Here is a 27,029-nt window from a genome sequence, read left to right on the forward strand (position 1 = left end):
GAATATAATCGAAGGAGTTTCCATTATCTGTATGCATTGATTTATTTTACCCATACGGTAAACCAAAACCAGTTTGAAACATTCAAAGAGTATTGCACAAAAGAAGTCACAATTGGAGATAACTCTACTCATCCAGTAAAAGGAATTGGGACCTACTCTTTACAACTAAAATCGGGAGAGACTCTTTTACTAAAAGGTGTACTATTTGTATCAGGGATAAAAAAACACCTAATTTCCATTTTTGGCCTAGTAGACCAAGGATATCACGTCTCTTTCAATAGGATAAAGTTTTACTATGGACTAAAAACTCCAACATTAAGAACACCATCAACATAGGATCAAGAGATGGAAGCTTGTACAAATTAAACATTAAAGAAAAATATCAAGCACTAAATCATGCAGTCCATAATTCAAATGAACTTTGGCAAAGAAGATTAGTACACCTTGGCTTTAGTGCTCTTCCTACCATAGGGAAAATCACTACAGGTATACCTAATCTCAAAATTGATCACATTAGCATTTGTAAAGGATGTGCTTTAGGAAAAAATAAGAAAGGATACTTTCCTTTAACTGAAAACAAGTTGAAATTTGCACTAGACCTTGTACACACTAATTTGTGTGGACCCATGTAAACACCTTCACTCGAGGGATTATTGTACCATGTAACCTTCATTGATGATTACTCTAAAAAAACTTGGATATATTTTCTAAAATTTAAAGAATCTAATGAAGTCTTACAAAAATTCAAAGAATTTAAAAGCCTAATGGAAAACCACGGTGGAAAGAAAATAAAAACATTAAAATCAGATAACGGAGGTGAATACACATCTGACATTTTAAATTTTTTTTGTATTTCTGTTGGGATTAAGAGGGAGACTACAATACCTTATAATCCTCAACAATATGGGGTTGCAAAAAGAAAAAATAGAACTATTATAGAAGCAACAAAAGCCATGATTCATGATCAAAATCTCACTATGTCATTTTGGGCCGAAGTAGCAAGTACAATAGTTTACATTCAAAATAGAAGCCCTCATGTAACATTAGTAAATATAAAGGACTCAGTCTTGGAGGCTGTGGGGGAAGGCCTTGGGGATTTGTTAATGGTTGATTCGGTTTTCTCCAATGTTTTTAGGACAACGTATGCCCGCATCATTAAAGGGCTCCCTGCTATGATTAAGCTGGCTTCTTCAAGAGGTTCCTGGATCCAACTTTTTGATAATGAAGGTATTCCCTTCATATGTAGGAAGTGTCATCATACTGGTCATCTTGTTGCTCGTTGCTCTTCTGATAGGGTTCGATCAAAGAATTCACCTTCTTGGTAGGTGCGGGTTTCAGATGATCATTATACAGTTCAGAAAGTTGTTTCGGTTGGGGAGGGGTTGGATAGTTCATCGCATAATGATCTCACTTTGGATGAGGATTCCGTTGATGTCACGGATGTTGTGCATGGTGGCCCTTCTACGGTTTTGTCTCAAAGTGTTGTTGATGTTCCATCTCCTGCTGACTCTGTGGTTCCTCACTCTTTGCCTGCTTTAAGTCAGAATTTTGTTGTTGTCCCTTGTGCGGTTGATTTCGTCCAGATCACTATTGCTGGCTCTTTGGCTGGGGGGTGTGTGGGGGTTAGCAGGGATTGGCAGAAAGTGGAGGGAAAGGTGGAGGATAGTTGGACTGCAGTTAAAGGGAAAAAAGGAAAGTCCTCCAAGCCCTCGTTTGATATGGCCTTACGCTCACAAAAGAAAGGACCAAAATGTAAATCTTGATGGTCTTTGTGTTACTTGGGTTGTTTGCCCTCGTGTTGGGAACATTAGTGTGTCCCTCTAGTTAGTCAAGTAGTTTTTCACAGTTGTTTAAGACTTTCATTGTTATTTCTTTCTTGTTCCTTTGTACAAGGTTTTGGGTCCTTTCAAAACCTGTTTTTACTTAATCAAAACATTAGAAAATATAACTCTTGAAGAAGCTTTCACAGAAATCAAATCAGACCTTATTTATCTAAGAATTTTTAGCTGTCCAGTCTACATTTACATTCCCAAAGAGAAAAGGTCTAAACTTGAACCTTTCGGAAAGAAAGGAATATTCGTCGGCTATAGTGAAACAACTAAGGGATACAAAGTATATATTCCAGGACAAAAGTCTATTGAAATCAATAGGGATGTTTAGTTTGATGGAAAACTCGCTTTCAAAACATCCTTAAACAAAGAAGACGAGGAAGTTGAGAATTAGAGGGAGTTCATTATAGAAGATGATTATAATACTAAGAATCAAAGGGAAAACACTATAGAAGATAATTCAACTAAAAATTTAAGGGAGAGCCTTTCCAAGACAGAGACACACCTACATCTAATGCTAAGAATGATGAAGTTTTAAATCAAAAGAAAAGACCACTATTGGCAAGGAAAATGATTGAAGAAAACAATGTGGAACTAGATGTGGTCTCTAAAGAAAATAAAAAAACAAGAAATCAAAAATGCTATGTTGCTTTATTGATAGAACTCACAAAAATAGAACCAACTAATGTAGAGGAAGCCTTAAAATGTCAAGCATGGAAAGATCCAATGATAGAGGAATATCAATCTATTCTAAAGAATGATGTCTGGGATATTGTTTCTAGACTTAAAGACAGATCAGTTGTATCCTCAAAATGGTTGTTTAAAATCAAGTACACACTTGACAGAAGCATTGAAAAACACAAAGTAAGATTTGTTGCAAGGGGTTTTTCTCAAAAGGCCGGAATTGATTATGAAGAAACTTTCGCTCCAGTTGCATGCTATACTTTAGTATGAACGATAATTGCCATTGTTGCCTCCAAAGGATGGAAAATACATAAAATGGATATAAAGACAACTTTCTTGAACGACGTCATTGAAGAAGAAGTATATATAGAACAATCAGAAGGATTCACTACACATGTTAGAAACATTACATATGTAAACTAAAGAAAGCTCTCTATGGATTGAAGCAAGCTCCCAGGGCTTGGTATGAGAGAATAGACAACTATCTTCTCAGATTGGGTTACTCCAAGAATGAAGCTGATTCAAATATATACTTCAAAATATCTAATAATGACATGTTGATACTTGTTCTTTATGTTGATGATTTTTTGATAACAGGTGCAGATTATCTTATAGCCAAATGTAAACAGGATCTCATAGCTGAATTTGAGATGAAGGATCTAGGTCTTCTACATTATTTTTTGGGTCTAGAAGTACAACAGAAGAGAAATCACATCTTCCTAGATCAAGGTAAGTACACTACAGACATATTGACCAGATTCGGGATGATAGATTGTAAGCCACTATTTACTCCAATGGAAACTAATCTTCATAAACTTAAGAGTGAAGCAACAGACTTAGAATCAATAGATCCTACTCACTATCGACAAATTGTTGGCTCTCTTATGTACTTAGTAAATACTCGACCATATATCTACTATGCTACAAATGTGTTAAGGCACTTCATGTGTGAACCCAAGAAGACTCATCTAGTGGCAGCCAAGCATATTCTACAGTATCTTCGAGGAACAATTGGACTGGGGCTAAAGTACAAGAAAAATGAGCTACAACTTCAAGGTTAGATTGATTCAGATTGGGCACGTGATTCTACTATGATTGCAAGAGTACAATTAGATGATGTTTTAGTCTTGGTTTGGCTATGATATCTTGGTTCGGCAAAAAATAGTTAGCAATTGCTCAGAGCTCTATGGAAGCAGAGTATATGGCAGCCTCCACAGGAGCACATGAAGCAATATGGCTAAAGAAACTCTTATATGGACTATTTGGAAAACCACTAGACTCAACTATAATTCATTGTGACAATCAAAGTTGCATTGAAGTATCAGTTAACCCAATTTTGCATAATAGGTCCAAGCACATAGAGATTCCTTATCATTATATAAGAAATATGGTGGACATAGATGTTATTAAGTTGATATACATTAGCACTGAAGAATAAAAGGCTGACATCCTCACTAAACCTCTTGGTAGGTTGAAATTTGAATACTTTAGGGACAAACTTGGTATGATTAAAATGTAATTCAATATTTTGTAAAGTTATTATTGAATATTTAATAAAATCAATGTTGCAATATTGCGTATATGTTGTGGCAAGAAAGGTGACGATCTTTCATGCGGTTGAGGTCAGTATTGTAAGGTGACGATCTTTCATGCGGTTGAGGTCAGTATTGTAAGGTGGCGATCTTTGTTGAGGTCAATATTGTAAGGTGGCGATCTTTCATGCGGTTGAGGTCAGTATTGTAAGGTGGCGATCTTTCATGCGGTTGAGGTCAGTATTGTAAGGTGACGATCTTAACAATAGTTTGATCTATTGTTATGTGTCTTCTAATGAATGAAACACATAATGACAGATGTATCAAGGTTGATTACATTGGGGTTAAAACCCACAGATGTATTGAATATCTTGATATGGTGATTATCACTATATTCGAATCCAGAATAGATATGAATCTTGATAATGGTTGATTCAAGTGCATTACTAGGAAGTATGCATTCAATCCTCTATCTTCTAAGAGGGAGTGTTAAAATTTTTGTTAGTGTAAATAATTAATTATTATTACACTTTACTTAAGTTTACTTAGGAATATGCATAGACATATGAGTTGTCTTGTTGACAACACACACAGGAGTTAGCAACTTATTTGAGCACATGGTGTCTACAACATCTCTTTATGAGATACACCTATGTAAACTTATCCTCTCATCATCGCACAAACTCCTGTACTCAATGGAGGATAATCCACTCTTGGTGGACATGTGCTTAGTTGTGATGTTTATCTCTGTGCTGACTCCTAGTCATTCTAGTTGCCTTTATATACAAGGCACTTCTAGTGTGTATTCATCAGATATCCAATTATCCAATCATCTGATATCCATTCTCATTTGATCATATCTTGTCTCTCTTGTGCTATCTCTTGAGCTTCTAGATCTTGGCATTTCATTCTTGCCTTAGGCAAATTCTTATACGGTATCAGAGCTATACCAAATTCTTACATGGTATCGGAGCCATAGGAGTTTCATTGCATAGCCATTGGAGAGATTTTTTTTGCAGGTCAAGGTTGGAGCTTGTTGGTGCAAATAAGATATTGGCATAATATTTAGAAGGTCGAAAAACCCCCAAATCTACTTTTGTTTCATCAAAATCGAACATCTGAGGTGAAATCTAGATTCATTTGATTTTTGGAGGTGCAATGGTGGCGATTTGGGAAAATTAATTACAGAGGTGATTTTCAAACAGCGATATCTCCCTCATACAGACTCCTTTTTTTGAGCTTTTTTTTAGTTTTGGGGTAGAATTTCGTGATCTACACATTGGTGCAGGATGTTTGAGATCTCTGTTCTTGAATTTTTCTGCAACTCGCAAATCCTAATTTTTGCAACTTCAAAGGCTTAGTTCAGGCTCATATGGACACATATTCAGGTGCTATTTTTTTTGAAAGTGCATGATTTTTTGTCTACTTTCCAGATTTGGTATTAGTTTGGAATAATTTTGAGTAGACATAGTATTTTCAAATTTTGGTCTCATTTTGGTCTATTGGCACTTGTAATTAATTAGATCCTTGAGAAGTTTTGTGTCTTATCTTGTTGAGTCCGATATAGCTTCATATTTGTTGTTGTAACCATCAAAATCAAAAGTCCACTTAGGCCCTAAATTGGCAAGTGGCCATTGTAATTGCACTCAATATAAAGTACCAAATCATGCATTAGGTGGGGTTTCTTTAATTTATTTTTTGCATTTTGGGGTGCATGCATTAATTGATCTCATGGAGTCATGTCAAAAGTGTCACTTTGGTTTAAGATTCAAATTGACAAAAATGAACTATCAGAAATGGAGTGCTTTATGATTGATTATCTAAGAGAACATAATGAAGTGTTTCCTTATCTATATTCGAAGATATTTCCACCTAATACTAATTGGGGACATCTTTCTCTTCTTCTTTGCTTTATGTATAATAGTATGAGTAAGGAATCTTTTGCTCCTCTTAGTAAGGCAAGTAGTCCTCATGACGTTTGGATGTGCATTTGCAAAGCATATGGAGATCCACGAGTTCCTCCATTACCAGAGGACATTCTACCTCTAGTCACTCCAGTTGTGGTACCTACAGCTTTAGTTGAGATCATACCTCCTGATGCTCCTTTTGCTTCTCCTGATCCTCCTTTTGCTTCTCCTGATCCAGTTCCAGCCACAGATGCTCCTAATTCAATGCAGTAGGAAACACCATGTCTTCCTATTTCAGCTTCATGGGATGACTTCCTTCCAGACATTGCAATGTTATTTGTGGAGTCTTACATTGAAGATGTGGGAGACATTATTGATGACATCCATCTTTCTTTTGTTGAGGAGAATTCTTCTTCACTTGTTGCGAGGGAACACGCTGACCCTCAACAACTTAATCTTTCTTTTGAGACTGACATGATTGTGGACACTTCTTTTCAGTAGTTGGAGGACTCTTTTACTTCAAAGGAGACATATCAGTCTTTGGAGATTATATTCCAGTTTCCTTAGACATCTTAACTTTTGAGGATTCTTCCTACTAGTTGGGGAGCATTCTCTACTACACCTATGGCACCATTTCTTCCTACAAGGAGGAACATCATTCAGTTTTCATGTTGCAGCTTCTTCAGTCATCAAGGAGCTTCTTTCATGGGTGTGCATTCATCATTGAGGGGAGGCTACATTGCTTCTCTCCCATTACTTCCTATACGGATGATTCCTTGTCTTTGGAGTTTGATTCAGTTTCATACATCTACATGTTACCTTGTTTGCCACCTCCTTTTGGACATCCACTAGATTGGCTTGTGGCATCTACATTCATCAAGGACTTGTCAACATATGAGCAGACTTTAGAGGCAGCATCCATAACATACTACATATGGATTCCTCATCCATCTTCCTATCCACAATGGGAAGTATATTTGCACCTATACTTGGTGCATCTTCTTCCTAAAGGGTGAAATATCGTTTGTGGGCATTGGATACTTTTTTGTCTTTATGACATCTTTGCAGGAGATTATTCAATATGGGGGGATACCATCATGTATTTTTTCTTATGGGGGATATATGCTCGTACATGCATGATGTATGGGGGTCTTGGTTACTCCATCCTTGCATGCATCTTGTATTTCTTCATCTCTCTTTTTGAAGGAGGTTTTTCCCATGAGGTTTTCTCTCTTTCTCTATTTTCAGAGAGATTGCATTGCATTGCATCGCATTGTATGTAGAGCATTGCATTTGTACATGGGTACCTAACATGGCCTAATAGCTGGGACCCACATTGCATCTTGCATTTGTCTTTGTGAGCTTAAGTCCATTCCCGTAAGTTGCACTTAAGGGGGGATGTCAGTGTAAATAATTAATTATTATTACACTTTACTTAAGTTTACTTAGAAATATGCATAGACATATGAGTTGTCTTGTTGACAACACATGAGTTAGCAACTTATTTGAGAACACAAGAGTTAGCCACTTATTTGAGCACATGGTTTCTACAACATCTCTTTATGAGATACACCTATGTAAACTTATTGTCTCATCATTGCACAAACTCCTGTGCTCAATGGAGGATAATCCACTCTTGGTGGACATGTGCTTAGTTGTGATGTTTATCGCTTTGTTGACTCCTAGTCATTCTAGTTGCCTTTATATACAAGACACTTTTAGTGTGTATTCATCAAATATCCAATTATCCAATCATCTGATATCCATTCTCATTTGATCATATCTTGTCTCTCTTATGCTATCTCTTGAGCTTCTAGATCTTGGCATTTCATTCTTGCCTTAGGCAAATTCTTATATGGTATTAGAGCTATACCAAATTCTTACAATTTTAGCTTCATCGGATTGAAGCATTCATATCATGAATAATGATGAACGCTTATTTATAAGCAAGGTAATTGTATATCCTTCAATAGTCATCGATTTGTCCTTCCTTCAATTTGAATAATCCACACTTTCAGTCTATCCGTCAATAGTTCTCTATTAGTAAAGAAATCATATAAACGTCTGATCCATATTATCAACTAGGAAAGGAAAGGTGTTAAGAGAATCACAATAGAAATTACTAATTGTTCTTCAAACATACAAATTTATTCTCTAGAAAGGATCTACAAATAACACCAATCCCCAATGGCTGTCCACATTAGGCTTTCAAAATAATAATTATCCTATATCATCTTTTACCCTACAACGTGGAAGGTTCATGCTCTGATACCACTATAATTTCCCCCTGTCTGAAGTTGTTTCTCAATGAGATTAATTGATAAAGATTCGTTGGTAATTTAAAAAAAATTTAATTATACTAATTAATATTTAAATATTAACTTGTTTCTACATAACCCTTAAGGATTCCTTCAAATCAGGCTTCGTAACTGTTTGGGAGGATCCCCTGTGTCTTGGAGAACGGTCCATAATTTTCCTTCTTCCTTGGAACTGTTATTTAAGTCAAGCTTCATAACCCTTTGGGAGGACTCCCTATGTTCTACAGAATGACCCTCGATTAGTTAGCCATCTCCTTTAATGTCTACAAGATTTGTCTATCAAACCTCCTTCATTTCCCTTGAAATGAATCACATTTTATTTATATGAATTAATACCATTTTATCTTATTCTATTTTTGAATGATTCTAATTTTATTCCATAATCATAAGTTCTCCTTATTTGTTTCTTATTCAATGGTAATTTATATATCCTATTTTATTTTTCATTTGTCTTTTTGCAAAGTCACATTTATAATCACAATCCTTTCGAAAAGTCAGAACCCTTCATAATTACATTCCTTTCAAAAAGTCACAATACTTCATAACTACAATCTTTTTGAAGAGTCAACCATTTATAGTTACAACCCATTTGTAGAGTCACATCCTTTCATCATTTCAACCATTCGAAAAAGTCACTTCCTTGTTTTCTTATCATTCCTTTCCTATCCATTAATCCTTAAAGAACTCCTATCTTCTCCTCTTCCTCCTTACTCTTTAAAATGAACTCTCCTCCCTTTTATATTTTAATTTCAAGGAGTCATGTCTTTTTAGTACACATCTTTTGACTTTTTATTAGATTTAGTTAATTTATATTATTCTATATTGTATTATTTATTTATTTTTTGCTGATTATCATTATTATTAAATGCTATCTTTCTACAATATTCTCTCTTATATTTATTTATTCATTTATTGTAATTTTACTATTAATAAATATTATTTTATTTATGATAGATTATATATTTATTTAATGATTGTTTATTATTTTCATATGACTTTATTATCAATATTTATTTAGTAATATTATATTATCTAATTATTATTAAAAACTTATCTTAAAATGGGCACAATAATGCTAGAGCTCTATACCTAGACTCCTCTCCCTCTATACCCATGTCAGGCTAAGGGGCCAACTCCATCGCTTGCAGAGGGGATCCCTCCTCTATGTCAACAATGTCAAGTGACACATGTGGCAAGAGGGGTGCTAGTCTGATGGGTGCCATAGGGTTCAACTTATAGCATGTGAGCCATGTGTCTGTGGTCACCTTTGGAACCTGTGAAACCTCCAATCCTATACCCACACTCATTGACATCTCAATTTATGCATTTTATGACATCTTCTCTCCTACATCCTATGTTCTCTGTTATTGCTTTGCAGATTTTCAGTGTAAATTCCCCTGTGCCTCTAAACTACATGATTTTCTGCCTTATCTCTTTCAGCCATTGGTATGAAAGTGCAAGAACTCTTTGCCTCTTACTGGTGTTTTGTAGAGATCTATGATTTGCATGACTATATCTCCTTGGCCTATGAATGATAATATAAGTGAATCTCTCTTTCCTTGTGTCATTCATCTTGGTCTTCTGATCTACATGTGATTATTAGATTAAAGCAAGTCTGAATGAATATATCCTTAGTTTCATTCTGGTTCAATAGTGCATATATGGGCAGAGATTGGTCTGAACACTCTATTTTGGTGCATCACCTCTTTAGATTAGATTAGGTAGATTTGCTTTCATGCTCTCCTTCTCCCTTTTCCTCTCCAAGAGTAGTTAGGTGCATTCTGATAGTAAGAGGAAGCCGGCCTTCTCCGGAGACTCAACCTCATAGTTCAAGTCCCACAGCTTGGAGGTTGTTTCCATGTTTCACTAGGTTGTCCTCATGTATAGGCTTTGGACAATGGTGCAAACCTAAGTGACAACACATCCCTCTGCATCTCCTCTTGTATTGGTTGCTCTGTGGTCTCTACTTGATGCAGGAGCATCTTGGGTTTTCTTGGTGACTACTTTGGAGTTCATGGGAGAAGGCTCAATAGTTTCTTTGGAGGGTGCTTGGACTAGTACCCAGTTGAAGGACTCGTGCTCGACATGCTTTGGGAACTCGGCATGGTCTTTGGTTTCTCAGCATGGTCTGGTTACCTTGCTTTTGGAGATATGCTTTTTGGTGCCTGTTGTAGTCCGTGTAACTAATTTTCCATAATGAGTTAAAGGATGCAAATTTCAGGGATTGAAGAAGGCCTAAAGCACTAACTACGGTTCAAAGCACGAGTTCTAATTCAATTGGAGCTAGGAGATATCACAATTTTACTCGGATATCAATTTTGGGCATTTAATTGCTGTTGCAGGCCAACTTGTGGCATTTAATTTATGTATTTGTGTTTAATTTGTGTTCTGGGCTGACTTGTGGCTTAGATTGGTATAAGTAGGGGTTGTAGGGAAGTCTTTAGTCATTATCCATCCATTGTGGAGAAGAGGAGGTGGTAGAGGAGCAAATTTGGAGAAGACCTAGCAGTTGCGACTTGGAAAACAAGGAGATTGCTTGGTGGGCTTGCGAGCACAAGTTGAGATCTTCCTTGGGAGTTTCTACCAGAGTGTGGATCTGGACTAGCTAGGGTTTGGATTGGATCTTGAGGGATCTTGCAGAACTATTACTTGCTTTGTATTTGGTCATAATCAGGAAGGCCTTACAGACCTACACATTGCATGTAGTCACTTGTAAATAAATTATTGTGATTTGATATTAGATCTTGCATTGTTGTTTGTGTTTCTGCAGTGTGGTTATATTGCTGGGGGCTAGGGCATCTCCTTTGGGGATACTCTTGCCTTGTATTGTATTAGATGGTATTAGAGCATAGTTGTTCCTGAGCGTGTAGACAGATCGCCGAGGTTGTGGCAGTTAACACTAGGACTTGGGTTGGAGAAGTAGATCTGAGAAGATCTTGATCTGGTGGTGTATTGTTCTTTTTGGAGTCGTATATCTCTTGGTTGCGAGGTGGCAGATTGTGGTTCTAACTTGCAATTGCAATTGCAGAGGGCTTGCAGATGGATCGATGGATGCAAAAATGGAAGGCTGATCTTGTTGAGGCATGATCGTAGAGAGTTTTTGGATTGCAGATCTGTGGTCTTGGACTTGTGATGTGGTTCCTAATTGTTCATGCGAGGTGGTAGGTTGCGATCTGACTTGCAAACAATTCGAGGTTGTCACAAGAAGCGTGGGAAGGATTTGTTGTAGAGGGTTTACGAAGATCTTGGGAGATGGCTCTGAGAGGATTGCACCCTAAGAGGATTGCGAATCTCCGTGATGTGGCGGAGAGGAATTTTTCTAAGATGTCTGCTTGGATTGAAGCTAGTTTGGCTGATCGAACTAAGAAGTTGGTTGCTCAGTTTGAAACTAGTTTGTATGATTGAGATAAGGAAGGAATTCCGTAGATGTTTGTGGAGCTGGAGTCTACCGATCCAGAAGAGAGTTGTTTGGCTGGTTAAGAGACTTGTTTGTGAGAGAAGATGGCATAGCAAGGTTGAGTTTGGTTTTGTTGATCAGATTGTGGAATCTGATACAGGTTTTGCAGAGCAGCTGGAGGTTGTTGCTGAAGATATTCCTATCCTTGTTGATGTTGGGACAGAGATTGGTTTTCATGATCAGTTGGCTGAGTCTGACATGGAAATTGCAGAGTGCTCGGTCGTGGATGATCCGGTTGTTGTTGGTGGTGAGTTATGTATTGCAGAGCATCTTGTTGTGAGCAATGAGATTGGTGTGTTGTGAGTTTGGCATGTGTTGATGGAGATCTACATGTTGCTGCTGATGTGGGGTTTGTTGCTGCTGCTATGGATTCACTAGTTGCTGATGTGGATGAAGGTTTGCTGCTGAAGCATTATGTTCAGTTTGTTCTTGCGTGTGAGCATGCTGATCGGATGGTTGAGATTCTGGTGTTTGACAGAATGATATAGGTGTGGATGATGTGCAAATTGGTTTTCTTGTTCCTGTTGGAGTGGAAACCTTTGGTAAAGATGAAGTTGGTTGTTGATCTTTCTTTGGGCATCAAAGTGTGGGACACACTTTTCTACTTACCTGGGGAGTCTGATGCAGGAGAATCTTGGGTTTGCTTGGTGACTACTTTGGAGTTCATGGGAGGAGGCTCGATAGTTTCTTTGGAGGGTGCTTGGACTGGTACTCGGTCGAAGAAGGACTGGTGCTTGGCATGCTTTGGGAACTTGGCATGGTTTTTGGTTGCTCGGCATGGTCTGGTTACCTTACTTTTGGAGATATGTTTTCTGGTGCCTATTGTAGTCCGTGTAACTAATTTTCCACAATGAGTTAGAGGATGCAAATTTTAGGGATTGAAGAGGGCTTAGAGTACTAATTGCTGTTCAAAGTTCGAGTTTTAATTCAATTGGAGCTAGGAGACATCGCGATTTTACTCGGATATCAATTTTGGGCATTTAATTGCTGTTGCAAGGCGACTTGTGGCATTTAATTTATGTATTTGTATTTAATTTGTGTTCTGGGCTGACTTGTGGCTTAGATTGGTATAAGTAGGGGTTGTAGGGAAGTCTTTCGTCATTATTCATCCATTGTGGAGAAGAGGAGGTGGTAGAGGAGTGAATTTGGAGAAGAGCTTGTAGCTGCGGCTTGGAAAACAAGGAGATTGCTTGGTGGGCTTGCGAGCACAAGTTGAGATCTTCGTTGGGGGTTTCTACCAGAGCGTGGATCTGGACTAGCTAGGGTTTGGATTGGATCTTGAGGGATCTTGGAGAATTATTACTTGCTTTGTATTTGGCCATAACCGGGAAGGCTTTGCAGCCCGACACATTGCATGTAATCAGTTATAAATAAATTATTGTGATTTGATATCAGATCTTGCATTGTTGTTTGTGTTTCCGCAATGTGGTTATATTGTTGGGGGCTAGGACATCTCCTTTGGGGATAATCTTGCCTTGCACTATGTCACTACCATGGGATCTATCACCTCTAGCCAACGTCCTTAATTGCATACTCTCCAACCTCTACTGGGATGGTCCTAAATGTTGTTGGATTCTCTATAACTGTCTTAGTGATACTTGACAGTGTGAAAGTGACTGGGGCTCACGATTGCCAAATCTAGGTATAGGTAAGGCTTCCACTCAAACCCAAAATAGTAGGTGGAATCAACTGTCCCCCACTAGAGAGAAGTGTTGGGGTACTAGCAACGCACATTTTGGGTACAAACAAGAACCAAAGGTATGGGTACCCGACACGATACTTGATGGTGTTACTCTTGTAGAGCCCTTAGTGCCCACCCCTCCCACCAATGTATCCCTTTCAATCTGGCCAATCTCCCCTTGGCTTACCATATAGAAAGCATCATTTCTTATATCGACTCTCAAAGAGGTGTCTCCCAACTCTTCCCACTGGTGTCATCCTCCTCGTTGGACTCTATCTTTGTTTTTGATACCATTGTTTGAAACCTATGCTTCTAAATGGATGGAGTACAATCGCTAGTAGTAAAATTGTCTAAGTGACTCCAATAGCAAATGGGAGGTTGGCCTATTTCCAAACAACTCTATGGCTTGAAGTCACTATAGTGATCCAAAGGGACCTATGTGCATGACATCCAAGAAAAGACCGATGGCACGAAAGGGCATAAAATATATTTTGTGCTGCAAGAAAGGAACTCATCAATTCGGTTTGATAATATCATTGCCCAGTCATATATTATACCGTTTCACAACTCATTCATGAGAGTAATTTGTGGTACTACTACATCTAAGGTTGGACTTGCCCCTATAAGTCATCTTTTCATCACATCCAATAAACATCTTCGCTCCCTAGGGGCAATAAAGGATTTCTTGAGGTTGCAGCTTCTCAAAAAGTCTTACTCTGCCTTTGGTAGATTTTCTTGGCACGGGTCTCTGCTTTCGCTCTGCCAGCAACTTTGGAGTTGTCTTTTTAATCTTTTGACCTTGTCTAGGAATGTGTCATGACCCTATTTTAAGATAAAATTTTAATAATAATTAGATAATACAATATTATTAATTAAATAATGGTAATGACATCATATATTTCAATTAATATTAAAATTTAAAAAAAGAAATAATAATATAACCATAATATAAATAATAAAATACATAATGTATTATCTGTAAAATAATATCTAAAATAAGCTTAGTTACCGGATTCGCCTGGAAAAGGCCGGATCCGGGCTCGGGTCCGATTCGGATCCGGATCCACGTATGGATCCGAGCAGGATTCGTAATCCTGCCTGTGGATCCGTAAGGATCCACGGGCCGCGGATCCTTATGGATCCACAGGCAGGATTACGAATCCTGCTCGGATCCTCGAGGATCCACGCGCGGATCCGCGTGAATCCGCGGCAATGACAGGAGGAGTATGCAAAAACGTGGGCCCATTATCATTTTTTAATATTTTTTTTTTGCCCTAAAGGCCCTAAACTCTAAAAATGACCCTCTAAATCACAATGCAAGTTCATTTGCTCTCTATTTTGCTCTCTCATTTTGCTCTCTCATACTTGTTAGTTTGAAGTGAAGTGCTTGGATTCGAAGGAGATCGGTTGTGGAGCTTCAAATACCTTGCAAGAAGTGTTTAAGGTATGCATTTCAACCATATTTTTGAATTCTTTCATAGATTATCGATTTATTTTTAGTTTTCCAAATTTTCAAGTTTTTGTGCAAGTGTGAAGCATGGTTTTCTTTCACTTTTTCTAGATTGCAATAATAGAACAATGAGTAGTCAAGGCTCAGTAGGTGGGGGTGGGGCTGCATCACCAAGCTTCAAAATTGATAAGGGGTCTCCTTTATGGAGACACACAACAAGAGTTGCACAATGTCCTGGGGGTGGGGCATACATATGGAAATGTAATTTTTGCAACATACAACATAGAAGCTCCTATTCCCGAGTGAAACTACATTTTTTGGGCCCTGCGGGTGAAGGAATTCACATGTGTCAAGGTAGTGATAAGAAGGGATTACCAGTTGCACAGATAGTAGCGTTAGCAAAAGAGCAAGATGATGCTGATAGAGCAGTTGCAAAAGCAAAACGTGGTGCTTCCCAAAAAACAAATATACCAACACCATCATTTGATCAAACAAACACAAAAACACATCCTTTTTTGCCTATGCCAACTACAAATGATGAAGATGAAGACCCATCTCCACTCACCCGCAAGAGAGGCCCACTAGATAGGGCATTCCAAATTGAAAAGAGAGACATTGCTGATCACAAAATTGGACGTTGTTTAATTGCAAATGGTGTTTCATTTAATTTTGCTAGATCACCTTATTTTAGGGAGATGGTGGAATCAATAAATGATGCACCCCATGGTTACAAACCGCCTGGTTATGAGAAGTTGCGCACTACCATATTACATGATGAGAGGAAAAATGTAGAGGCTCAACTTCAACCAATAAGAGATTTTTGGGTTCAATCGGGTGTGTCTATTATTTCGGATGGTTGGAAAGATTGTAGAAACTGTCCATTGATCAATGTTATTGTTGTATGCCCTAAGGGGGCAATGTTCTTGAAGGCAGTTGATTGTGAAGGGCAAGTGAAAGATGCAGAATTTATTTCACGCATTCTCATTGATGCCATAGAGTCAGTGGGTCCTGATAATGTTGTTCAAGTGGTCACGGACAATGCAAAAGTTTGCAGGGCTGCAGGGATAATTGTAGAGTCTAGATATGATCATATCTTTTGGACACCATGCACCGTCCACTCTCTCAATTTAGTGATGAAAGCAATTGGCACCGAAATAGATTGGGTGAAAAGGATATATGAGGAAGCTGAAGAGATTCAAATGTTTGTGACAAATCACCACATGTCACAAGCAATTTTTAGGAGTTTCTCGGACTTGGAGTTATTGAAGGTAAATTTTTATATTTAGTATATAATTGAATATTATTGGATTCCATAATTATTAATTTTTGTTGTTGTTTACATTAACATGTTTTAATTTTTAAATGTTTTACTAACTTGAGTTTAACATGTTCTTAGGTTGCTGAAACCCGCTTTGCCTCTCACACAATCGTCTTGAGACGACTTGTGAAGGTAAAAGAAGCATTGAAGCATATGGTCATTAGCCCCCAATGGGGCATTTGGAAGAATTCCAATACAGCAAGGGCTTTAAATGTGAGAAGAATGATACTAGATGAGGATTGGTGGGGTCTTGTGAGTTATGTGTTGGAAATCACCGATCCAATAATGGCAATGCTTCGCTTCGCAGATAGTGATGAGCCATGCCTTGGGGACATTTATGATTCCATGGATAGTATGCTGGAAAAAATTAAAATGGTAAGTTTTACGCTCTTTTACAACAATTTTTTATTTGTGAGATATCTAGATTCTAAAGTTTAAATTGACATATTCACTAATTATAATTATTATTCATATTTCATATCTTAGGTCATACAGAGGAGGGAGAATGATCCTGAGGACACCCTTTACAAGAAGGTGGAAAAAATTGTTCATCATCGATGGAACAAGATGACCACACCTTTGCACCTCCTTGCATATGCTCTATCCCCGAGGTACTGTAGTTCTTATCAAATGTTTGTGCTTATTTTATCCAATGTTTGTGCTATTGATATTTGATAGTGTTCAATTGTCTTTTGTTATCCCCAAGTACTATAGTGCAGATGTACTTCGCCTTCCAGGTAGAGTGCCACCATTTAGAGATGCAGAGGTTGCAGATGGGTATAAGAGGGCACTAGCTAAGATATTCCAAGATCCAGAGATTGGGGCAATTGTGAGGAGTGAATTTGCTGCTTTCAACTCAGGTGAGGATTTCAACCCTATTGCCATAGCAGACCAAAGCAGGATGGGTGCCATCAAATGGTGGTACCTTCATGGGCAAGCCTTCACGTACCTCCAACCTCTTGCCATAAAGGTCCTATCCCAAGTAAGTTTGTAAAATTAAGCTTAAGGTTAACATTCTCAATTCCTTGAATTTATTATTTAATTTATTTATCTTGATTGTTGTATTGATAATTTTTAATTTCTCTTTAGGTTGCCAGCTCTTCTGCCGCTGAGCGGAATTGGAGTACTTACTCCTTTATCCACTCAATCAAATGCAACCGGTTGGCTCCAAAAAAATCAGAAGACCTTGTGTTCATTCACAACAATTTGCGCTTGTTGTCACGGAAGGATCCTAAGTACAAGAAGGGGCCCGAAAAGCTTTGGGATGTAGCACCCGAGACTCTTGATTTAGATATGACCATCCGAGATCTTGCTAGATCCACTTTGATTGATGTGGATGATGAGGAGGAGGATTATGAGTTAACAATCCCCTCTACTACTAGTGGTTTGGGTTCCTCTACTAATACAGATGCAGCATTTGCAGCTCACCAGTACCCCTCTGATGCGGATTTTCTTGAAAATCCATTTGATGATTAAATAAAAAACTTTAGTGTTGACTCTTGACTCTTTTATGAGTAAATCATGTTATAAACTTTAAGTTTAATGATCTATATTTTGAATGTTACAAGCTTTCACTTTCAGTAATTCAATGTGAATGTGTTGATTTTTTTTATAATCGTGAAAATAGATTAATTATCAATGTCATTGATCAAGTATACTAGATTCATACTATGAAATGATTTAGTTTTAGAATTATGTATATTTCTCTTATTTTTTAGTATATATAATGCATATATATATATATATATATATATATATATATATATATATATGCACGAATCCTCCACGAATCATAATTGGGAAAAAAAAAAAATCCCGAATCCACGGATCCGATTCACGTGCCCTAATCGGATTCGTGTCACGAATCAGCAACTAAGAAAATAAGATTTAAAATATTTAAATAATAATAAAATTACAATTAATGAATAAATAAATAAAATTAAATACAAGAGAGAATATTGTAGAAAGTATGTTACCTTTCTAAAAAGGATTTAATAATAAATGATAATAAGCATAAAATAAATAAGTAAATAAATAATACAATATAAAATAATATAAATTTTAAATCTAATGAAAAGTCAAGAGATATCTAGCAAAGAGATGTGACTCCTTGAAATTAATATATAAAAGAGAGGAGAGTTCTTTAAAATAGGCATAAGGAGAGGACAAGAGAGGATTTAAGAAGGATTAATGGAAGAGGATAGGAATTGGAAGAAAATAAGGAAGAGACTTTTTCAAAAGGGTACAATAATGAAAGGATGTGACTCTTTGAAAAGGTTGTAATTATGAAAGTTTGTGACTTTTCAAAAATGTTGTAATTATGAAGTTTCTGAGTCTTCAAAAAGGTTATAATTATGAAATGTTATGACTTTTCAAAAAGAGTGAAATTATAAATGGTTGTGACTTTTTAGAAGACATAGATGACAATTTAAACAAGATTCATAAATAACCATTTAATAAGAAAAAGTAAAAAGATTTGTATCAAAAGGAGAAACTAGAATAAGATAACAAAAGAGATAATTTCATACCTCTTGGCATATACTTAATATGAGAAGCGGGGCAACTCTAAAAGATGGTAAAGGCATCATAAATGTATGTTTATAAGGTTTGTAATATATTCAATATGATATCTCAATAAATACTTACTTGGCTTTATAAATATATTTACAGATATATTTTGTTGTTTGTATGTGTGTGTGTGTGTGTGTGTCTATATATATATATATGCACATATACATTGAAACCTATGTTAAAGTAATGATATCTAATGGTTATTAAAATTTGATATTATGATCATTAATTGGATATGAAGAAGTAATTGATAAATTCCCATAGTGCTAGTGTAGGGACCACATTTATCTCTATATGAATGGCTATGTGCTAGTGTATGGTTTGGGATCATCTCTTTATGAATGGTTAAGATGTAGTTAATGAAATCCCATAGTTCTAGTCTAGGAGGTTAGTACAATCTTTGTATAAATGGCTATCATGCCAGTGTGAGAGACTAGTGTAACCCTCGAATAATTGGTTAGATGAGATTGTAGCGTTGGTATGAGAGATTAACATAATCTCCATCTAATCAACACCATGGAGATTCGTATAATCCCTATAATGTTGGTATGTGAGATTGTTGTAATCTCCATCTGATTGACATGACTAGGACTATTATAATCTCCATGTGTCAGAATATGCTGATGACGTCAACATATGCATATGTGATTGGCCTTGGATGATGTCCCATCCAAGAAGAACCTTAAGGGGCGCACTCCAAAGAAAACAATGAAATAACTAAGGGTTAGGAAACTCGATCTGGAGACGCCTTTAAGGTTTGGGGTTAGGATAGAGGGTAGAATATATAGTTAAACTTGTTATTGTTTTATTCTGACATTTCTTTTGTAGGTTTTACTCCTTTTTTACTATCCCTAGTAGTGGAGACATTACAAAATGCCAAACATGCGAGTAAATGCACAATTGAAAAAGAAAACTACAATGCCTCAATACTGGTACTAGAAGGCTGACTTTCAACAATGTCTGTCATAAGCCCTAATCATTTCTCTCAAAGGCACTTCAAACTCTCTAATGAAAAAGATTTGACATCTATATAACCCAATTTACTCCTACCTTGTGTAAATTTTACATAATAAGGTGGTCATCACCAGTCTCCTACCAGCATGTTCTACAGTCCAAACCACTCAAACCCTCAAATGTAACTATCTATAGTTACCTCAAATGTAACTATCTATAGTTACCTCCTTTTGAGTCTAGACTTTGGGCATGTTTTCTTCCTCTTACTAGCTTTTTTGGAATCCATTATGCTTCCGATTCTCACTTCTGAAAGAAAAATTATCTTTTCATTGTCCATCTTGCTTTGTGATTCTGACACTTTCCTTGTTGCAATTGTTGGTTTTATTGTAATGAACGTAACTGATTTCTCCAATCTTATTTTTGTTTTCTCACAACCATTGACATAATATTAACAAATGCTAATTACCCAATAATAAAACTCCTCTATGCATTCCATTAACATCTTCTTAAGTATGGGCACAAAGCTTGATATCCACAAGATGGATTATTGTCAGGACCCTAAAGCAGATTGTGGATTTCAACCTCGCAGTTTTCCATGTAGGGGTTGAGGATGATGATCAAGTCTTGGATTTAGAGTACATTGAGCATCATCTTCATAAGCTTTCCGTCCTATCTCCATCTTATTCATCCAAGGAAATTGTCTCTTTTTAGGACCATTTTCTTGCCAACACAAATATTTGGTTAAAAGAAAGAGGGTTGAAAGCCATAAAGGTGAAGTGGGGAGAAGATTTTGATCCTACGAGTCCAATTCATCTAAGGGTTGAAATGAGAGATAAACAAAAGGATAACATAGAGTCTTCAATGACAACCATTCCAAAGATAACCATCAAAGGTGACAGAGGCAAGGAGTGTGTGCTTGAGGTGAAGTCCGTTGAACCTCAGGAGGTTCATTTCGTTCTCATTGATCATGAATTTCCTCCTCCACCAAGAAAGTGCCTGCCAAAGAAATCTCCTCTATAAGTCTTGTTTGCAATAGTCCTTCCCGATTCTAGACCAGCCTTAGATGAGTTGATAGGTTCACCCTTGCATGTTGTCATGGGTACTTTTGCTTCTGAGAAGGCACCATTTCATGAGGATCCAACTCCAATTACATCAGCTAAACCTATTCCTTTGGTTGCTCCTGAATTCTAATGGTGAAGCAATATCACAACTTCGAGAGCGTGTTCGATGCATATACCATTTCTATCCCAAATTGTGGTCCCCTCCATTGCATTGATTGATACTTCATTAGCACAATTTGAGCAATTCATTGGAGAGGTCACGCATAACAGTCAACTCTAGTGACAATTACATCTGAGGCCCCACCTATTGTAGCTTCGACTGCACGGGCTGATCTAGTATCCAATCTAGTTACCACTGCTACCATGGGATCCTGTCCCTTTACTCTCCCTCCTTGGCTCATTGCAATTACTCAAGAGATAAAGGAGGAATTCCCACTTGAAGATCACAATTCCAATTTGGTTGCAAAGGCCAAGGTTCCCAAGGCAAAGAAGGCCAAGGTGGTATAAATGATTGTGGTAAGTGTTGATAACATGAAATATGTAGAGGTAGTTGAGCCCCTTATTGAAAAGCCAACAAAGTTGATGCAAACTAGTGATTACAAGTTCACCACCATTGAACTTGGTAAACAGTCTCGTTTGGATTGCCAGTGAGATGCCTATGATGCTCTCAGTTTTCTCACAGAAAAGAACAATAAATTGTGGGAAAGGAAGAACAGGCTTAAGATGGAAAATGCTAGACTACAAGATATTATTGAGAAGATGCAGGCTTCTTCTTTGACAATTGAATCTTCAGAGCATTCGGTGCAAATTGCAAAGAAAGCCAAGGTCATGAATTATTGGTGTGATCATCTGGTGACCCAAGGGGTAGATGTGATCAGAGATAGCTTTCAGATAGTTAGACATGGAAGAGACATTTCAACAAGGTTTAAAGAACTTGTTACTTTATTTCATCAACAACTTAAGTCTCTTGACGTGGACCTGAACATATGGAGGACTATGAGCGAAGTTGACAGATGTTTTGCGTGGTTATGATATTTTCTCTTTAGTAGAGATGTACTATAACACCTTGCACCTAATGGACAAAAAGGAGAAAGTGTTGCAAAGCCTAGTGGTTGAGGCCGAAGCAACAGTGAACTGTTTACAACACCAAGAACATGTGATTAACAATGGTGTTCAATAGTTGACATGTACAGTCACCACTGGAGATGGAGAAGTTGTTGACGAGCAAGTTCTCATAACAAAATTTGAGGAAGTTATTCACCTATAGCTTGGGGCAGAAGACTTTGATTTTGGAGAGATTAATATTCTTTCAAGCTACAGATTCTCACTTCATGGTCTTCAAATAACTTAAAGGAGTGTAGCAATGTTACTGTAGAGAATGCAAATGTCATCTACAAGTTATCTATTGTTGCAGAAACACTGGAGAACCAGATGCAACAATTCGGGGAATTCATGGATACATTGTGATGACTTTTCTAAGTGCTTAAGGGCACTTTTTTCTTCTTTCTCATGCTTTTTAGAAGTAGGAGTAGTATTGAAAGATTACATGTAGAAGCAATTGAACTTTATAAATACAAGAACCATACACCTGTATACACACTTCATGTAATTAAGTTGAAACAGTATTAGGCATGCAACTTAGAATAAGTCAAAGTTAATTAGGAGTTAGAAGAATAAGTCAAGGTGGTTAAGAGTTTCCCCTTTCCTCTCCACTCTTTTCTCTCTTCTTTTCCTATATAAAGGAGAGAGCTCATTGTAAACATTCATCTATTTCTTTATACATGAAGGGTATGCTGAAGTGCTTGTAACCTGAAAACTTTGTGTTTCTGGATGCAAATTTCTGAATTGAATAAAGAAGTAGGTTTTCTCAAACTTTGTGTTGTGAGGCTTGAAATTCATCCTTGTTTTCTTAAGTTGCATTGATCAGTTTATCTTTGTTCCATTTTGTAATCTATCTTAATGATGCATTTGAGCATTTGGTTTTGTTTCTTGAAGACTTTGAGCTTCTGGAATGGGATTGTTATAGTTAATTAGTGGCTACAAGTATTAGGGACTAAAGACTGTGCTTCAATTTCTAGTATATTATTTCAATTTGGATAGTTGGCAACAGAGTTTACACCTTGTTAGCTATTTGCTTTATTCTTCAAAAGGGGTAGATTGTAAGAAACTTTGGGTTCTTTTTATCAATCAAATACATTAATTTATAACTGCTGTCTTAGAAGCTGTTCTTATGTCAACTATTAAGCCACTAGTATTACCGTAGCAATAGATTCCTTTTGTTAACTTGCAAAGTAGTAGTTGTGACCATAAAGTCATTTATGAAAAATGAGAAATTGATTCAGAGAGCCTCCTATTTGTCAATTTCAGTTAAGTTTCTGTTGTAGCCACCTACAGTAAGAAGGGAGCACCCTATTGTTGAAAGGAAAGATTTATCTCACTATACCATTGCCTAAAGTTACAATTTTGTAATTTGTAGTCTTAGCGACTTAAAAAAAAATTAGACAATAATATGTCTCTTGTATTGCCAGCTAGGAATCCTACTTTTTCTTTTTGAGGGGCATACTACTGTTAACACTAGTAGAACTTATTATACTTTGTCAATACTTGTGTGGCTGGCTTAGTTTGTGAGTTCACTGTTTGCTTTGGGTGGTTTCTTAATGAATGGTTGTAAGCGGTTAACAATGGTTATGGTCTAACCGATGACTGTTGAGTTTTAAAGGTGTATGTTTTATGGATAATTATCCCTAATCTATGTGCATTGTAATTGAACAATACCCTCAATAAAGAATTTTTTATGTCATGCTTATACAATCATTCTGGTATGCACCATCTTTTATTTGAATAATGTTGCAATTGGTAGTGTAACTAGGTAGCAGAAAACATGGACTTTATTATGGTGACCAGTTATCTCAGCTGTAGCCTGCTCAACATCAAATGTTTCCATTCTATCTTTCAGTGCACCTCTCTTCATTTTCTACATATTTAGTCTGGTTTAGTAAATGAAATGAATAGCAAATGCATTTAATTTCCTGCAGTATATGTCCTCTAAATATCTGATTCTGCTATGAAAACTATCTTCTGGTGTCATTATTTGAAGACATGAGTAGGATTTAAAATAATCCACAACTATATGGTCTGACATTTCTGTATGACTTGTCATATTTCCAGCTCATGTTTATTTGTATTCAGCGTGGTTTGAAATGAGATAGCAATATTAATCATTGTACATACTAAAGGAAGTTATCTAATTTATGAACCAGGAGCTGGAAATGTATTGAATACAATATTGGACCCCATTGCTATGTTCACTCTTGGCTTTGGTGTCAGTGGTGCAGCTGTTACTACTGCTTTTTCTGAGTAAGGGTAGAATTCAATCAGCTATGCATATCCATATTCTGTCTTGTATTTCCCTATTGGTATGATACATACTACACAGTAGGCATCCCACATAATTTGTAAAGCTAACTCAAGGAATTCCAAAGTTTTCAGGCCTATACGTGTTGCACTGATTTAAATCATTTTGAATGTCATTGCAATTTTACGTTATGATAGGGATTCTTTTTTTATATGCAATCTTTGGTTTGTTCCACAAAATATTTTCCTTAAATAGTTGGAAGTGATTTTGCTTTTGAGAATATAAATGACAGGTATTTTATTGCCTTTATGCTTCTGTGGAACTTGAATAAGGAGGTGGATCTTTTACCCTCAAAAATGGAAGAACTACGGTTTGATCGTTACGTAGAATCTGGTAAACCTCTTTTCTTGACTGTGTGATCTTCGTGCAACTTCATAACTAAGATTGCCACCATGAATTAGTTTTTCTTAATACTGAGATTGCTTTCACTTTTAATAATGAAAACTAGCTATTGTGTATCCTGGACTTTTACTCTGCAAACTTGAGAAATTTCAATGGTTCCTGGACCTTTTTATCTATGCCTGCAAGGTTGTATCCAAATGATATTACTGCATGGAAAGACTTCAGTTTAGCATGATAATCATGTTTCTTATTTCATTGATTTTTCTTTTCTTGATTGTGATTGCATCGAGATATAAATGCTTACAGTTATAGGTCCCATATCCATAGGGCCATTTAATTATCAATATTATAGGAGGCCCTTGCGATTGATTAAATCCCTATCAAGTATTCTATAGTTGGGATGGAATAGAAGTCTGATTAATAATTAATCTTCCATCTTAAGAACTCTAAGGTTATATTCATGTTAGATGTGCAATGATATAATGATTATAAGAATACGAGTATGAATAATTTATTAACAAAAAATAATAAAATAATATCAGAAATTAAATAAAAGGTGGCGAGTTTCTGAATTGTTGTCCCTAGTTCTATTTAATTGGTAGAGTTTGTGGAGGAAGGAGAATGGAAAAAAAGACGATATATGAATATTTCTGCTTATGATAGATACTTTGAATCTCCAATCCATTCTCAAGTTCAATTCTGTCATAATAATTGGAACCTCACTTACTGTTTAATGGGTCATGCTAACAAATTGTTTCCTACCTATTTTCTGGGCTGCCTTGAACCAACAAAAACAATACAAATATTAAATACACATGCTACAATTTGTTTGCATAGCCTAATAAACAGTTAGAGAGGTTTCAATCATTATTGAAGGATTGAGATAGAGAAGGAATGGGGATTCAAGCTATCTTCCATGATTAGGAAATATTGATGTTAAGTGCATAATGCAGTGAACATGATGTTTGATTCTGATTTCAGCATTTGCGAATCTTGGAGAGTCTGGTATATTGCTAGCTAATTTTATAGTTTTATACTTCCAAGTGGTCTAGTGGTACTTCGAAGTGGTCTAGTGGTAACATAATTTAAAAACTTGCACTCAGCAAAAAATCAGTTACATAGTTTAAAAACTTGGATTCAGCAATAACTAAGCTGGAAAAAAAAATGGACATGGCAAAATGTAGGGAAATTTTGGCAATAATTCAGTAAATATTATCCAACTTTTGTAAATATCCAATTTAATAAAAAACATATTATTCAAGTACACATACATTACTGATTTTGTTCATATATAAATCAAAATTAGATTTCAGTACATATCATTGACCAAGAAACAAGTCTTTAAACTTGCTAGGTGTTCTACGTGTAAATGCCCTTTTTTTCAGAAACTGAAAATGGAAATATAGCCTAGCAAAAGTTTTTAGCGTGATTGAATATTAGTATAGTTTCATTGGTTTTTTTATAGATCAAAGATGTAGATTGATGTTCAAAGGTTTGCTAGAAGATGGTCATTGTGGAACATGGATAGGTCCACAACAAGAATTGCACTTATATGCATAATTGCAAGTTGTGAGGCAATTGCAGAGCAAAGAAACAATAAATAATATTAACGTCCTCAAATGACTTAATTAGGTCAATGTGCCTCATAAAGTACTTTTAGTTACAATACAAAATTACTTGTATGATTTCAATCCTAGGAAATGTTAGCTAATTAAACCCTAAACACTAAGAAGTGTATATATGACATGGAGATAATATCAATGACTTTAGGAGGATTTATAGAGAAGCGTTGTCGAAATTTTTATTTATTGATAATCTTTGTCATGTTTTGTAAGATGGAAGTTTTAATCCCCCACAAGAAGACGATGGGTTGGTAGGAAGATTCAAAATTGTTCTAAGTGCATTATTGGTTTTGTTGATGTGTCTTTCAATACAATACTTGGGGGACTAATTTGGTGCTCACTTGAAAGGTTACTCCCCCGAGGTCAAGTTTCCTCCTTTGCCACAAGAGTATGTTCATTATATCTAGGCTAATTTAGAAAAAATGAATATTCTACCTTTGTAAATCCTTCGTACTGCCACCTATATTCACTGGTGCAAAACATGGTTAGCATCGTTTCTCAATAAAACAACTAATCATGACTATACAATAGATAAGATAAGATAAATTTATTAATGTCCCACAAAAAGTCAATGGGACTGCCAAAGACCAAAAGAAGGGGGTCAACCTGCAAAAATGACACCAAATTGTGTCCAAGTAAACACTAAAATAAGAAAACAAGAGAGAAAGAACCGGAGGAAAGAACCCTCCCAAACTAAAAACTGTTAAGGGCTCCAAATAGTCGAGAAGAACTGTCGAACCAAAGGGTAACGCATATGGCCAGTCACAACCTCGGGCCTCCTCAGAGCGATCTTGGAGAGGATGGCTGCAACAAGTAGGACACAGTTTTGGGTCTCATAGCTTGGAAAGAAGGGGCAATGCCAAATTGCCACTTAGTACTACGCACTAA

At 36.5% G+C, this 27,029-nt stretch overlaps 3 protein-coding genes across 4 annotated transcripts in view; all 3 read left to right on the forward strand.

Annotated features, from left to right (window-relative positions):
* Positions 1–27,029, forward strand: part of LOC149549238 (protein DETOXIFICATION 44, chloroplastic-like) — a 245,707-nt gene that overhangs the window by 103,015 nt on the left and 115,663 nt on the right. The window contains exons 6-7 of the mRNA XM_089792653.1: positions 24,023–24,119; positions 24,410–24,510. Of these exons, the coding sequence (XP_089648779.1) occupies positions 24,023–24,119; positions 24,410–24,510 (198 nt within the window). The remainder of the gene's footprint in view (positions 1–24,022; positions 24,120–24,409; positions 24,511–27,029) is intronic.
* Positions 15,007–16,629, forward strand: LOC149549239 (uncharacterized). Its single transcript, XM_089792654.1, has 2 exons — positions 15,007–16,126; positions 16,255–16,629. Exons 1-2 carry the CDS (start codon positions 15,203–15,205, stop codon positions 16,612–16,614), a joined length of 1,284 nt encoding a protein of 427 aa, XP_089648780.1. The 5' UTR covers positions 15,007–15,202; the 3' UTR covers positions 16,615–16,629.
* On the forward strand, positions 16,665–17,760 carry LOC149549240 (uncharacterized). 2 transcript variants are annotated; one of them, XM_089792657.1, is made up of 3 exons: positions 16,665–16,787; positions 16,883–17,158; positions 17,266–17,760. In XM_089792657.1, exons 1-3 carry the CDS (start codon positions 16,734–16,736, stop codon positions 17,650–17,652), a joined length of 717 nt encoding a protein of 238 aa, XP_089648783.1. In that variant the 5' UTR covers positions 16,665–16,733; the 3' UTR covers positions 17,653–17,760. The 2 variants fall into 2 exon arrangements, with proteins under 2 accessions (XP_089648783.1, XP_089648782.1); XM_089792656.1 differs by having other exon boundaries at positions 16,772–17,158.

The sequence above is a fragment of the Cupressus sempervirens genome, chromosome 7, assembly GCF_028749045.1.
Source record: "Cupressus sempervirens isolate cs-2001-9-10 chromosome 7, ASM2874904v1, whole genome shotgun sequence".
In the NCBI taxonomy this organism is placed as follows: Eukaryota; Viridiplantae; Streptophyta; class Pinopsida; order Cupressales; family Cupressaceae; genus Cupressus; species Cupressus sempervirens.

What these genes read in the sequence shown, in the direction of transcription:
- LOC149549239 (XM_089792654.1), top strand. Translation starts at nt 15,203, where the DNA reads ATGTGTCAAGGTAGTGATAAGAAGGGATTACCAGTTGCACAGATAGTA. An exon ending in CGGACTTGGAGTTATTGAAG is followed by an intron (nt 16,127 to 16,254) that starts GTAAATTTTTAT and finishes ACATGTTCTTAG; the next exon opens with GTTGCTGAAACCCGCTTTGC.
- LOC149549240 (XM_089792656.1), top strand. Translation starts at nt 16,772, where the DNA reads ATGCTCTATCCCCGAGGTACTGTAGTTCTTATCAAATGTTTGTGCTTA. An exon ending in CCATAAAGGTCCTATCCCAA is followed by an intron (nt 17,159 to 17,265) that starts GTAAGTTTGTAA and finishes ATTTCTCTTTAG; the next exon opens with GTTGCCAGCTCTTCTGCCGC.